Source organism: Micropterus salmoides, unplaced genomic scaffold (assembly GCF_014851395.1).
Source record: "Micropterus salmoides isolate LMB-PRFRI ecotype aquatic unplaced genomic scaffold, ASM1485139v1 Ms_hic_scaffold_13, whole genome shotgun sequence".
NCBI classification, from domain to species: Eukaryota; Metazoa; Chordata; class Actinopteri; order Centrarchiformes; family Centrarchidae; genus Micropterus; species Micropterus salmoides.
The window spans coordinates 27,170,878-27,186,376 of NW_024040374.1; the positions used below are offsets into that span (position 1 = coordinate 27,170,878).

At 38.9% G+C, this 15,499-nt stretch overlaps 1 protein-coding gene across 2 annotated transcripts in view; it reads right to left on the bottom strand.

Annotated features, from left to right (window-relative positions):
• The window catches only part of LOC119901159 (LIM domain containing preferred translocation partner in lipoma), a 146,499-nt gene that overhangs the window by 19,909 nt on the left and 111,091 nt on the right, over window positions 1-15,499 (bottom strand). For both annotated transcript variants that reach the window (XM_038716677.1, XM_038716678.1), the window contains one exon: window positions 6,905-7,074. In XM_038716677.1, coding sequence (XP_038572605.1) covers window positions 6,905-7,074 — 170 coding nt within the window. The remainder of the gene's footprint in view (window positions 1-6,904; window positions 7,075-15,499) is intronic.

Genomic DNA, 15,499 nt, shown 5'->3' on the forward strand with positions numbered 1-15,499 from the left:
GATATACCGAGTTCCACAGACAAAGTGCTTTCGTCTTCAAGAGAGTCCTAGTTGATGATAAAAATTTACATTGAGAGTTTGTGCTGAAAAACTTGGTCTCCATGTGAAAAGCAATTACACAAAAATAAAGCGGCACAGTAGTTAAACCATTAAAAAGGTGACATGAATGGGTGATCGGTGAAGCTGTCATTACCACCTTCTAAGACAGACAAACAGACACGGTGGGTAAAAGCTCATCAGTCAATCATGAACGTTTCCTGGTGACTGGCAGGTCAGGGCTGCTGTGAGCAGTTCTTCTTTCACAAAAGCAGAATGGAAAATCATTGGGAGAGTGTAGCCAATGAGACCAAAGCCCATTTATTTTAAATAACAGAGCCATAGTACAACACCAGATAATGAACGTAATTACAGTCAAGTAACTAGACGTCCGTGACCTTGGTGGTCTCTGAAATTCTGTCAAAAGAGGCAGAAATAGATTAAAGTTTTGTGTGGGCAAATCCCTATCTCTTTATTACAGCTCTTTCAATGTGAAGCTCAGCTCCTGGCGTGACCTTGTGTTACTTACATCAGTCTCATTACAGTACACTTAAACTGGCTGCACTTTGGATGATCTATATTCATGGGAAGTGGTAGTATAAACAGGAAAGTGGGGATGTGATTCTGCCTCAAACAGGGAACTGAGCATTGTCTGCAACCCTTTTACCGTCACTGGTGTCAGTTAACCAGATTGAATGTTTACCAGCAAAGAACCTGAAGCAAAGGGCAGCTACGGAACCATTTTAAAGTAAATTAACTGGTAAACCAAAAATCTGGTTGTGGGAATGCAGCAGAAAATTGCAAGAATTAGTAGCTAGACAGATATGGACGACGTAAAATGGACTGAACAGTAGGCATGGAACCCCGTGTAAGTAATTAACCTCAGTGACACTGAATCCCACTGACGAACTTCTTCAAAGACCAGCTGAGCTATCAGATAGAGAAAGTGTCCTCATTGCTCTCAGCTCTGTTAACTAATATGCTCTCGTGGTTTGAAGACTTTCTAAAGTGAAAGGAGACAGAAAATTACTCTTTATTTCTAAGAGTACAATTTCAAATGGATGTGGTGACTGAGAAAGAACATTTTGGATTGAACTCTATAGACAATGACTGCGAGAACATTATGACTTCATTTTCTATGTTTTTTTTGTGGAGTTGTGAAAATGTCATTATTAATTCAATATCAACATCATAGGTCTCTAAATATGGTCAGCTTTTAGTTCAGCAAATATATTAAGTTAGAGTCCTAGTTGATTTGGTTACAACAGTTTGGGCATGGGTGTGGATGACCGCAACTGGTGTAGTTGTTAACAGAGTTGGCAAGTTTTAATCAAGAAGTCAGAAATAATTGCGACTGTGATCAGATTTCATGCTGTGCATGGCACAAGAATTTTTCTTCACAACAGCAGGACACAGTTAAGTTGGTTACCTCTCTGAATTAGTGGTGTGCGGCCTGTCGCCTGCAGCTCTTCATCGAACAGCTCGCTGTAAACATAGTTAATAGTAACGCTGGATTACATGAAGCATGGTTTCCTGTGAATCCCTCTTAGGAAACAAGAATGGGAATGGTGGACTCTGCCACTAACAATGAAAATCACTACCATCGAAAACAGGATTTGATTTCATGATAATCTTAAGCATCATAACTATTTCTGTCTTTACAGCCACAGGCATGAATGCTCCACAGAAACTGGTCTAAGGGAAAATGCATTACCCTCACCACATACCTGGATGTAATCATGACAAATGACGCTTTCTGCAGCTGGTGTGTTCACACAAAAACTGGCACACCAAGTGTACTCTTGGCCTGTCAAATTATAGCACTCTTCCTCTAAAGTGGAACACTCTTCTTAGATCTGTTACATCTCATATCCTGCTCTCAGCAAGTTTTGTCTGAGATTGCATCCTCCAGGAATGTAAAAAGCCTTCAACTTCTAGCACCTTTAATTTAACTGGGAGATGACTGACTCAATTAACTAAGATTAATTAAGATAAAAATGATGTTACAAAAATCTGTGGCTATCGATAAAGGTTTAGTTTGAACCAACAAACCCAGGTCTTCCAGTTTCTGGTCAACACATGAAAACATCATGTAGATGGGATCTCCAATTATGAGAAAGCAAGTTAAGATGCCGGGCTGTTACGGAAAATACCGTTGTAATATTGTCCGGCCCCACTGGGTTTCTCTCTTATTTGTGAATTTCCAGATGCCCTTTGTTGATTAATTTGTTCAAATTTGCAGAAACCATAAAGTTAGCAGTACTTTGAATCCTCTGGAAAATGTTTCACATGAGATTTTTCTTGGAAAACACTTAGAGGCACTAAAATGAAAAACTGCTGTCTCACAGCAACAATGATGGACAGCTCGCTGGGCGGTGTTTGCACACGCACTCATTCATCACTCTTATCATGTGTGCAAACATGGAATAGAGGAAACTGCGGGACACCTCAGGCCGAGACACAACAGACAAGAAAAGAAAAAAAAGAAAAAACAATGGCGACCCGATGTTGTCACATTCGCACAATTACAAAGCACTCCATGCAAAATGAGACATTAATTGAACATCTGTAGAGTTTATCAAACACCATTGCATATTCAAATAGGCAGCGATAAGTGTTCTGTGGAGGGAAGCCAGGGAAGTGCTGAAGACAAAGGCTGATTACTGCCCTGCCATTTGCAGGGCAATGATGTGACTGAGGTTGGTTAGCCAGAGAGATAGCAGGTTGTAAAATCAGGAACTACACAGGTGATGATAACAGATGTGGGTGAGTTTCTGCACATTACTGAAAGGAATTAAAGATATCTAGACAAACAGTTTGGGTGAGGCAAATCACCCAGCGGAAGAGATGGATATTGTTAATATAAATACCAGTATTGTTCCACATAATATGTAAAGTCTCAGCCTAGATAAAGGGATTGCTGATCTCCTACTTTGATACATGGCAGAAAACTTTATTGGATGGCAATCAGCATGGCATGCAAAATGTATTCCTGGCAAAGGGATTAATAGATTTTTGCATACCGTTAAACAGATTATACTCACAGTAAAATCCTCAGGCACCTGTTATACCTGTAAGATATTCTCAATCAAATGTAATATACTGCCACACTATAAAATATATGATATGACTTTTACTATGCTATTACTCATATTTCACTAAAATTCTTCAGTTTGAATTAAATTAAAATAGCTACATCTATGTTTGACTTATTCCTTGTGTCCATAGTATACATCTTTTAAACATCCTAGATTTTTAGATGCAATCTGAATTTATGAATTTATTTTTTTCCAATTTTACAAATCAAGTTCAGTTTACGCATCACCGAATACTATTCATCCAGTGAAAACAGCTGGATAATGTCTTCAGTGGTTCTGGAGGGAGCTATCCAACTTCTACAGACATTACCCTCATGATGTCATAGTGATGTTATAAGGGTTATTTGGGTTTAGGCTTGGGGACATGTTTTGGCAAAAAGCCTGTGTTACAAATTGGGAGCTTCAAATTTGCAAAACATGGACACTTAACAGGCAGGGAGGGCCTAACTATACACACTGGTGAGTTGGATTATGGGAAAGGTAGGATCCTGTGTTTTTGGTTCTTGACCTTTACTTCCGAATAAAAATCAGTGTATCTCAGGCTCTGCTGTTTTGTTTTTAAACTTTGGGCAAAGGCAGGCTACCTATTTCCCCCTGCTTACAGGCTTTATGCTAAGCTAAACTAAATGCCTGCAGGCTCTCGCTTAATATTTAGCATACAAACAGTGAGTGGAATCGATCTTCTCATCTAACACCAAATTAAATACACCTGCTCCCCATTCACACCTGAGACCTTGTAACACTAACGAGTCACATGACACGAGGGAGGGAAAATGGCTAATTGGACATTTTCACTTAGGGATGTACTCACTTTTGTTGCCAGTGGTTTAGGCATGGCTGTGTGATGTTTTATAAGCTGTACACTCACTACTCATTTCTTAAGTGTTGTCACATGAAAAGATATAATCCAATATTTACTAAAATATAAGGGGTGTATTATATATATACACCCACACCTACACCCACACCCACACACACACACACTCAATTCTTTCTGGAAGTGCAATACTTAGTTTAATATGCTGCTGATATAATATGGAAATGTACAATCCAAATACAAATTCACATTGTATCATTAATGTTGGTTTGCTCTTAGAGATTCCTAGACTGACTGACTTGGAGGCTCACTTAAAGTTTTCCCCTTACTCTCTTGGATATGACATTTCTCTTCAGAGACTCAACTCTCACGTTCATTCTCTAATCGTACAGAGGCGTATGACCCTGAGGATGGGAATAAAAGAAGAAGAAATTACTTTCATTAAGAAATTCAGATTTCTCCCATCCTTTTGATCTTGTGCCAGAAGTACATTTATGCTGATGAAATGCATAAATAAAGTTCTTAAATTATCCCGTTTCTCTTTAGCGCATGTATCAGAGTTGGAGAACTTCCAGACAAGACAACTACAATCACAGTGAGTGCCTCTGAAAAAGGGATGATTTAGGAGATGGCCTGCCACTGGTGTAAACGTCATGTAGATCAGCTTTAAGACTTTACTGGTAAAATGCATATCAAGCCTTTTCCTGCAAGTGATGTGAAGGGAAATTTTAAGTATGAGTTAATATGTGCTGTGCCAAAAGAATCAACAATATCAGCGTGTGTTCTACTTTATTTATTTAGAACAAATAATCATCATTCCAATATGTTTTCTAAAAAATCATCTACTGTATGTGTAAAGACTTATTTTTAAAAGGTGCTGTGACCATCAAGATGATTCATCCTTCATCCACCTAAAACAAAGCCTTAACCTCCTCATTAACTTGCAAGCTGCAATGGTACTGGTACAAGTAGAACAATCTCTATTTATAAATGTCTTATCTACAATCTGGAAAGTGGAAGGTTTGTGTTTCGTAGGCAAATAACTACCTGCCAACATTTGTTTTAGTGTAGCTCCAATCTGCTAAGTGACATCACTTGAGGCAATTTATCGTATTTTGTCCAGCTCTCTCTTAAGCCACAAAAGGCTTTATCCAACTCTTTTCAAATAGGCAGTAGTACTCCCCAAGACCTGTGAACAGACACTGATGTGTAAAATTGGTGGAGCTCCCCTTTTTTGGCTCTTCTTGTACAAACTGAATCCAATCATCTAAATCACTTATTTCAAAATGAAAAGAAGAGTGAGACTTAAAAGCTATTACCCAACATTTCCACTGTAATGGTTCATAGCGTTGTACAGCTACCTCCCATCTCAGCTTCCAGGAATGACATACAAAGTTGCACACGATATTGCTGACAATAAGAAAATTCGACCCCGTCATAACCAGAGACTGGAATGATGATAAAACTAACCCCTATTCTAATGAAACTGAATGAAAGAAACACTTCTGCAAAATTATATTAATATGGTCTTGCAACATGATGCGTCTTTCCTGACAGTATTGTGCAAGGAAATACTTTCATGTGTGTTGCACAACATAGCACCAAGAAAACAGGTCACAGTTTTGTAAGGAGGAATTAAAACACCCCAAATTAAAAAATAATTTCTGGGATCAGTCATTACTTCAGTCTGGTCAACTTTTGAACTGAACTGTTATATAGAAAAGTAAAAAGGAGGAAACAAACAAAAGACTTGACTGCGTTATCTAATCCACAAAGAGAATTAACAACATGTTACATTCAAACATCATTTTGACACTCATTTAATAACTCAAGGGCATTTAAACCATATCTGACTGCTTATCAGCTGTAACACCAGATAGTTATGCATCAGCTCACCGAGTGACAACAATATAATCATCATCTAATTCACCAAGGAAAAGATATCTGAAAATCCTCTATTATGAAAAGTCAATGAACGCATCTCTGGTATCATCGTTTAGTGAGAACAAACGAATAGACATCAGGTTGTTCTGGTCTGAAAAAAGTGCAGATAGCTAAGACAAGTTTTGACCACTTGGGGACAGAATAACAAGCTGTAAACACCACACTGACATGTCACCTTATAAAGTCAATATGGGTACAGTGTCAGCAAAATGTTGTCTTTTTACACATCTAGCAGACAAAGAGCAACACTGGAATTCATTTAAAGTCATGTTTAAGTCCAATATTCATTCCACTACCTACAGAGAACAATATTAGACTTTATAACTACTAAATGTTGCAGTATGTTAAAGCTAACTGCTAACTTTGTCTGTGTGCCATTTAGTGTTGGGCTGCTAGCATACATTGGGTTTTTCACTGGAAACAGTTGGCTGCTGTTGCAGAGAGGTGAAGGTTAAAGAAAACAGTAAAGTTGCAGGCCATAAAACTAAAATGATTAGCTGAAAGATGTGAAAAACCTCTGTAGAGATTTTGAGCGACTCCTTTCACATTACACATAATCATTTGATCCGTTGTTAAAATAACAGCGTGGATTTTAGTGCATTTGCAGTGCAGTGTCTAGCATTTAATATTACTAAGCTGTTAGTGCTGGCCTGCTGACACATTCAAAGAGCTTAAATTTTGATATCAAACACAAGACACTGAACACTTACATTATTTCTAACATCTTCTCATGTTTATCTATTTCAGCCATTAAAAGCACTTTCAGTAGAAGAAATCATGAGCCAAAAGAAAGAGGAATTGAAGATGTGTGTGGTCAGGTGAGAGGTGGCATTTGATCACATGAAATGTGATTGCCTGACGTAAAAATATATGAACATTCCAGGCACACGACTGCCAATGTGCCCACCCCTGATATCACAATGTGCACTTTTGAAACATGGACACATAAATAACCAGAGGGAGTCAAAACTAGGCGGTGAGGCAGGTGGATCTGAAGGGAAAAACTTACAATATAGCAAGGCTCACAGTATGCCTTCTTCTCGACAGCAAAGAAAGGCTTGCCACGCAGCTTGGTGCTGCAGGTCATGCAGACAAAGCAGTCAACATGGAAGACCTGGTCCATGGCAGTGCAGCCAGTGCCTTCTCCCACTACGTTCTCTCCACAGCTGGCACAGCGCCCTGGGGAGAGGAAGAGGAGGGGAGGCTGAGAACAGGTTCACTATAAATCCACACAGATTTAAGGTCAGAAAACATTCATCAGGAAACCAACAGTCACAATCATCTCACTGAAAACACTGCAGAGAGCAACAAATGATCCAATCATGTACATTGTTACGCTGGACAGCTGTTAAGTGTGAGTCTGTTTCCATGCACTAGTGGAAGAGCTGATGAGAGTGAACAGCTTGCCCTGACAGGAAGCATCCTACAGTGTGTAACAAACATCTCAAACCCAGCCAGGTCAAAAGAAATATCTTTGCGAAGAGATATCCAACACATTTCTTGTGAAAAGAATCCCTTCAAGGGCAAAGATCACATATCTGTTACCCTGGAACTATTTTGTAATTTTAACAGTTTGATGATACAAAGACATCTGAGAGGAGAACCAAGTAGGGCCGCAACTAATAATTATCAGTTATAGAGATGTGAAGTAGGAGGAGCTATTTTATGTGCTGGAAGTTAAAGTCCCAATCCTTTCTCCATCAGCAATATTAGGTGACTCAAAAGTTAGAGCAATTGTAAGGCTTGGATGGACATAACACTGATCAAATGCGTTAACCATATGTGGTTCTTTGATATGAGGTAAAAGGTACAAGCCAGTGTACACAAAAAATGCAAGGTTAACTATGACTCTCAAGGAGTATTTTGGTAAGAAATATCCAATCATAGAGATTAAAACTATTACGTGTACCGCTAACAGTAGGTGAAAACAGTAAATTGAATTCTGGGTCAGTTTTGGAACGATGTTGCTGTGTTTTTTTCACAAATGCAATAACTAAATGTTTAAAATTTGTGATTCTGACTGGCCTCTTCTCCATAAGGAGGCTAAGTTTCATGGATATAGTAGTATTTAGAGCCATCAAAATTGAAGTAATCAAAACTGGTGGCCATCACATAAACCTACAGGGTCCTTTAATTATCCGCAAGTTTGCGTGTCTTATTTTTTTCACTCCAATGATTAATCTTTAAATCTAGAACATGTTGAAATTTTTTTTTAAATGCTCACAAGGAAGCCCAAGCATTTTTGCTTAGTTAAAGCCTAAAAAATAATAATAAATAAGGCCTAAAAAGTTAAAGCCTAATTGATTATCAACATCGTTGCTAATTAACTCTCTGCTGATGAATCAATTGTTTTCGTATGAGAATCACAAATCATACACTGCAGAACTTGTAATCTGTTGTGGATAGTGAATTTATTTGTTCAACTGCAACATCCATAGACTGAGCTGTTGTCTCATACTACCTTGCTCCAAAAGTTTTGAGCTATCCCTTTAAATGCTTCATTTTCTGATGTCAGAAGTGCCTAATCTTCATTTCTATTTCAAACACTGGATAAGAGAGGATTAAATACTATAATTATGCGACATTAAAGAAACTATACACATCACCAAAATGTGACATGGACGACATCTATTTAAAAAAAATTACCGGCTTTAAATGATAAAAAGAAAACTTTAGAAGTACAACTAAGTCTTTGTAAAAGGGGCACAAGTGAACTGATATTATTGCGCCAGAAAGAGCCTGATTGCATATTGCGGGACATGGCATTTGGATATCTTTAATTGACTTGGAGATATCTTTAATTGAGTTTAAGATGTCCTCGACTCAATGCAAGTTATCTTCAACCCAATTAATAACACTGTCAATTTAATTACTGGTATCTTACAATAATAGGGTTTAGAAAGATATCTGAGAATGTTTTATTTTTTACACATCTGAGGACAGATGCAATCTCTCAGAGAAAGTATGATACAGGATATTTAATTAATTCAAGTTCAGTTGTATGGATCATTTTAGTTCCTTTTCATTTTTTGCTTCATCTAAAGGCTGATTTGGGCGATGACTGACACCCTGTATGTTCTGAACAGAGCAGCTCAAGCGTGTTACAGACAGAGGCGAGACACTAACCGGGGGAGATAGAGTATCTGATGCTTGCATTTTCACAGTTCCACTTGCTGTTTTCATATCAAAAAATTCAAACAGAGTGCAAAGCGAAATCTGTCTCAGGTATCAGCACAACTTTTGGAAGTCATATGTTGTTGAGATCAAATATCTGCTTGACTGCGAGGCCCGCTAATGGTATTTCAATCTCAGATAACTCATTATCTTATCGTCAGCCTCAGTGGAAACTGAGAAAAGTTGCTTAACGAATGAGTGGATCCACAACTTTTCCAGTAACATTTGAAATATCCTCATTGAAACACTGATATTTGTGAGTCATATTATGAGATTCGTCGTTTATTGACTGGGGACACATTAAGAAACAAAAGGACTGACAGATTGCTGTTGAAGGCTATTAGATGTTAACATTTTGATTTCTTATCACAGCAGCGTTTTGTACGCTAATTTAGCGACTGCTGTCATCCACAGCGACTTATAACGCAGACAAGTTTTCATAAAACCTGTTATCAGTTTCATCTGTTCCCACAGCTCTATCCACACCTCAATTATGGCTGTGTTACCTACTGTACAGGAAGGCAGATTAAACAAACTAGTGAAGGCACATCTCGGGGGACATGTGGGTGTCAGCGGAATCACAAGCAGGGTAATCACTTCAGAGAGCCAGAGGGAGAGAGAAAGGGAGAGAGAGTGAGAGAGAGACAGAGACGGCGCATGCAGAGCCTGTTAGTGGCTTCAGATCACAGGCCATCTTCAGTGAGTGGATGAGAATGCCAAACATGTCCCACAGGGCTCCCACTTTAAATAGCGGGAAGGAAACCTCTCGGAAATCCTTTTCCTTTTGGCAGTCTGTGATCGCGAGGGCCCTCAGGAGCTATTTGTGCGCGACTGTGTGTACAGTGTACACAGCTTTACACACACAGGAACATAAACAATACAAAAAAAAAAAATCTCTTTGCGCAAGACATGCCACACATGTAGACGAGTACATATACAAACACAGACACATGTATCATATATTGTATTCATTCCTACAGACATGTCATGCCATGCTGTGTGCACACATCAGCGGCCCACACATGAATTCACATGACCATGTAACAGAGAGCAGCAGATCTGGGGCTGTGTACAGTCGGCCTTAAAACTACTGGATGCCCTTTTATTTCTTAATATTACCCAGTCATGTCAGACATCGCCATTTCTATTAGGGCAGCAACTAACTGTCCATTATTTGTTAATCTGATTTCGATTGTTTAGTCTATAAGGTGTCGGCTAGTTTTTGTCTGACCTACAGTTCAAAATCCAAATACATGAAGCTCACAGTCATATGAGACGAAGTAGACCAGCAAAAGTTCACAGCGGAGAAGCTGGAAGCTGATCACTGTTTGGCTTTTTTGATTAAAAAATGACTTAATCTTAAATTTATTCGATTACCAAAACAGCTGCCTTTTCATTTTCAGTGAATCAACAATTCGATTAATTGGCAAATTGTTTCAGCTCTACTCTCCATAGTTTGACAGATAAATAAATAACTTAGGTCCCAGCGCAGTCTCCCATCATGCAAAGCATTTTTCATAGGAGATGACAAGCAGCACTGGGGATACCGAAGATATAAAGTAAATGACTGTAAATGAGTAATTATTACTGCAATGTGTGATTGTATTATAAAATGGTAAAATACACCAGGACTGCAACTAATTAATATTCTTATTATCAGTTAATGTGCTCATTATTTTCTTGATTAATACAAACAACAAAACAATATCCCAAGACATTCGACATTCGACTGACTATAAAAAGACACTAAAATTAACAGTTAAGAAAAGGAAATATCAGTATGTTAGAAACTGAAACCAGAAAACATAGGCATTTGGATAAATTTACCTACGGATCAATTTACAAATTGCTTCAGCTCCATTTTTTTTTATCAGTCTGCACATTTTTTCCAATTCACTGATTAATTGTTTAGTCTGTAAAATGCCAGAAAATAGCAAAAGACCATTACAAATCCCATGAGCCCAAGGTGACGTCTTCAAAATGCTTGTTTTGACTGACCGACCGTCCAAAACCCAAAGATTTAGATCAATATCAAACATCATCTTACACTGATAAACCATTTTGAGAAGGTAAAGCTTGCTTCATTAATGACTTACATGATCAAACACATATCCAAATTGTTGTCAATTAATTTTGTGTCAATAAGTAAATATTTTAATCAGCTTAATGTTTTAAGACTGAAGTTATCCTGCAACTGAAATGAAAGAATCAAAACGTAACCCTCGAGTCCCTGTGTTTCATTAAATATACCACAGCACATTTAGCTCTACAGCACACTTCTACTATATGTCTTTCATTGTGGGATATGAAAATGATTCCACAAAGTGTAAAAATGTACAGCTTGTCAGTGAGTCTGTAACTTTTCTTCTCTAACAGTCTTACTGTATGATAATAGAGAGGAGTGCAGAGTGTTTTACAATGCTTAACATCAATAATTTCACACGTCTGCGTCAGAAGTAAGCGTTTTCAATTTTCAGACACTACTTCAATTGACTTCTTGAATAATACAGGACAGCAATTGAAGCAACATCGTATTTACCCCTGTGGAGATGATCGCAAATACTTTCGAACTATTTCAGCTGGGCATAAAGGAATCATGAAAGGCCTCACCGCTCCCCAGCGTCCCTTTGCGCGGGGAATGGAACCAGAGTCTTAATATCAAAACTTCAAATAGTTCCTGTAGAACCAATGCAATGGTGACGGGGCGGGAGGGGGAGTTCATTTACACTTTACTCACTTTCTTTCCTTTCATTCTTCAACCCTCAGAAGTGTCTCTTCTCTGTTACAACGAAAGTCAAAAGAAGGACTGAAGAGAAAATCTTTTCTTCTTTTCTTTTTTTAAAGAAGCACATTCCCTGTGAGCTATAGAGGCTTAGAATGGTTAGACAATTTAATTGGATAAAAGGAAAAGATTAAAGAGGCCCTGACTCTGTTCCATAAATAATTGATTTCTAATGTATTTGTAGTGGCAGTGAGACGCTGTTGTTTGGGAATGGGGGATGTTGAGTGGCAGAACGCTTCAGATTTCCCTCAGTCTTTGCCTTCTTTGTTTTTTCACGCCGTGATATTGAAGCAGCATGAAAGGCAGAGAGGGAGCACACTTGCAGCTCAATTTGATCTTACATCGTCAGAAATCAAAGATCGTGCATGTAAAGAAGGATCGCAAGGAACTTTTTTGTGGGAGACCAAACTTTTCACACTATGTTACTAAAGAATACAATTCTGCTGGTGCAACCCTTGCAAACCCCAAAGGCAAAGCCAGCAACTGTAGCTTGTATCCTAAACTAATAAAAGAACCACAAAATCCATTTTGGGACTTCAACTAAAGTTTTCGGCTTGGATTCAAATATCCGATAGATATGGTGGTAAAAACACAAAACACATTCAACTACTGCATATGTTGTTTCAATATTAACAACAACGCTAAAAGGAATGAATTAAAACAGAAGTAATAGAAATGTGGCTACACCAAATTATCTCGCTCTACTTCACATTTTTATTAGACTTAATATTTGAATAAGTGCTTCCACCCTTAAATACATAAATCTATTGTGACACGCTTTAAAAGGTGGGCCAAATAAAGGTACAAAGTTGTGATAACATCTTCACACTTAATTAAAGACATAAACAATAGGTCAGTGAGTGGTTAACAGCTGAAAATAAGTCCGTCAAACACATTAGGAGTCTAACTGCCAGCTACTGAAATGCCAGAGGCCACAATTTGTGTGCTGTTTCATCTCTTTCCCTCTAGGTTAATCTACTTTGTTGTTTTAGATTGCCCTCAGTGCAGCCTGACAATGCTGTGGCCTTCAGTTGCCTAAGGATGACGAGGGAAATAGCTGTCATCGCCGCATTTCAATCTCTGAATGCCTCTTTCCTAACCCCTGCCTTTAATCTCATTCCCAATGTCAGCAAATAGCAATCTGCAGAACTGCTGCGGCAATGGTGGAGGATAGAGGATAGGCGAGCCTGTGCCACTAAGCATTACTGCTCGGCTTGTCAGGGCACGCGGCGGCAGAGCGAGGGGGACCGAGTGTAGGTTACATGTTTTAGAAGCAGGTTGGCAGGAGTGACATGGCGGGGTGCCAGGGAGCGAGCAGGGCTGGCGAATGGGGTGAAAGAGAGTGAGAGAGGAAAGGCGGGGAACAGGTGAGTGTGTGTGTGCAGCAGACTATCTGGGCAAGCTGTGTGTTCAAAGATGTCTGTGTGTTTATATGCTGTTTATCCGTGCGCACCCGTGTGCTTGTAACTATGTCTGCGTTTGCGTGCATGAGCATGCGGATGTCTACTCGTTCCTGAGGTCAAACGCTCACTCACAAATGAAATCTAGCAACGTGAGTGCCCGGAAGCCTCAGCTGGGCTCGCACGGCAGCTGATCTTGCAAGCCTCAGTGGAGCTGTCTCAACGAGGCAGGATAGCAAGCGCCGAGCCTGGCGGGGGAGGAAGGGGAGGGGAGGGAGAAGAGGGGGTCACCTCACGTGAACCGCTGCCAAAAAGCGGGCTTCTGTCGCAGGGAAGAGAAGCCCCATGCTGGCACACTGCATCAGCTGAGAAACTAGAAAGCAGCATTGCGAGGTCAGCGGCAGTGCTGGGACAAGATAATGAGAGAAAAAAAAAATGGGTAAGAGGACCCATAAACTACATTGTAAAAACAACTTCATGTCTTCTGAAAGTGCACCCACTGCTCCCAATAGAAACACATATTTATCTATTATGTATTGAAAACACCATGTGACCAATTACAAGCAAGATGATGACATCGCAGAAAAACGGCTAAGATCTCATTCATAAAAGATAATTATAGACCGTTAAACAGCACAGCACTAGATTTTCTTCGATCTGACAAATTCGTAGATTCAAAGCAGTTAACATTATTTACATGAGAAAAAAAGGGGGTTGGAAATCAAAACCCGGAGCCTCACACTGACATACATATGGCATTTTTGTTATAAAAGGCAGCTATGATGGATCATCCGTGGCTATTGTGTAGTATAATCCTGTCTTTTGTTGTCAGACATTATAATCCACTGTAGGTGGTGTAGTGATATGCAGGCTTTAGACTAGTTGCCATGTCACCAGACTGCCTCATATGATGCCCCCCTGCCCCTGGGTGGTCGCTGACCTCCTTCCAGCAGCATTATGCTCTTCTGTCTCATAGTGATTGCTGCATCATATACATACATACATACATACACACACACACACACATTACAGCATAGGACAACAAAGAGGCAACACTTAGCCAGTGTGATTGTAGGAAAGAGGAAATAAGCTCTTTAAGCTTGTGGGGATTACTGCAGGGGGGAAAGGAACTGGAGGCAGATTCAAACTAAAAAAAACTGTTGTAGGTAAAGGACAAACCTGAATCCAACCATTTCATTGTTTTTTTATTATTTGTGTCAAAAGTGGAATTAAGTACCAGTACTAGAGCAATGTTGAGGTTTATTGTATTTTAATATTATTTTTATTTGTCTATAAATAAATTTGATTTAACTAAAACATTTTAATTCCTTTTTAAAGATGTAAACCTTATGACCACAGTCCTGGTTGATTTGCCGAAACCAACAAGTGCAGTTTAATACTACAGGAAATGCTGAGCAGCTACTTTGTCAGAAATAAACAAAAAAAAACCAGAAGAGCAACTGGTGTATCTCACATAGTTTTTTAAAAGAAGTCAGTCACTTAAAATTGCAACACTGATCCAATTTCATGCTGTAAATGCTGCTTTGTCTTGTTGATGTATATTTGGTAAACGTCTGTGTCCACAGCCCAATAAAAGCCACATGTTATTTCACATCTTGAATGCTTTTAATGTGAAGCAGCAGCAGCAGTAGGAAATGTTGGGTTAACATTAGCAGTAACTCTGATACAGCTGTAGGAAATCATTGAGATCAAATTAAAAACAGTGACGCTGGATTGCATGCATGCATCACCTACTAGGAATCACTTGTGCATAACAATTAAAACTACTATACAGAGAAGTAGAATGCCAACCATAACTAGGGTCTGATTTATTGAAAATCTTAAAGGATTAAAACTTAACTACTTTTATGTTAATTACTTTGAGCTGAATTTTATGTATGAAAATGATTATAAACTTAAATGTATTAACAAATTGTACTTCCATGTTTACAAGAACTTTAGTTTTTTCTTTGTATACACGCCAAATGCACATTAAAAATGAGCATGACTTTAAAAGGTACACCTTCATACACTAAATAGAAACAGTTATCTGAATTGGGGAAGATGGTTGGCCAAAGGCATTTGGAGACTGTGGAGGTGGAGCGTGGTGGGGAAGCAGGGTTGGAGGTTGAGGGGGGGTGTTTTTAAACCAGCAGAAAGATTTTACTCTGACACACATCCCACTTGTTATGACATGTAGAGACACATCTAAAAGCAAACTCCTAAGAGGTTGCTGAGGGCGACCTCA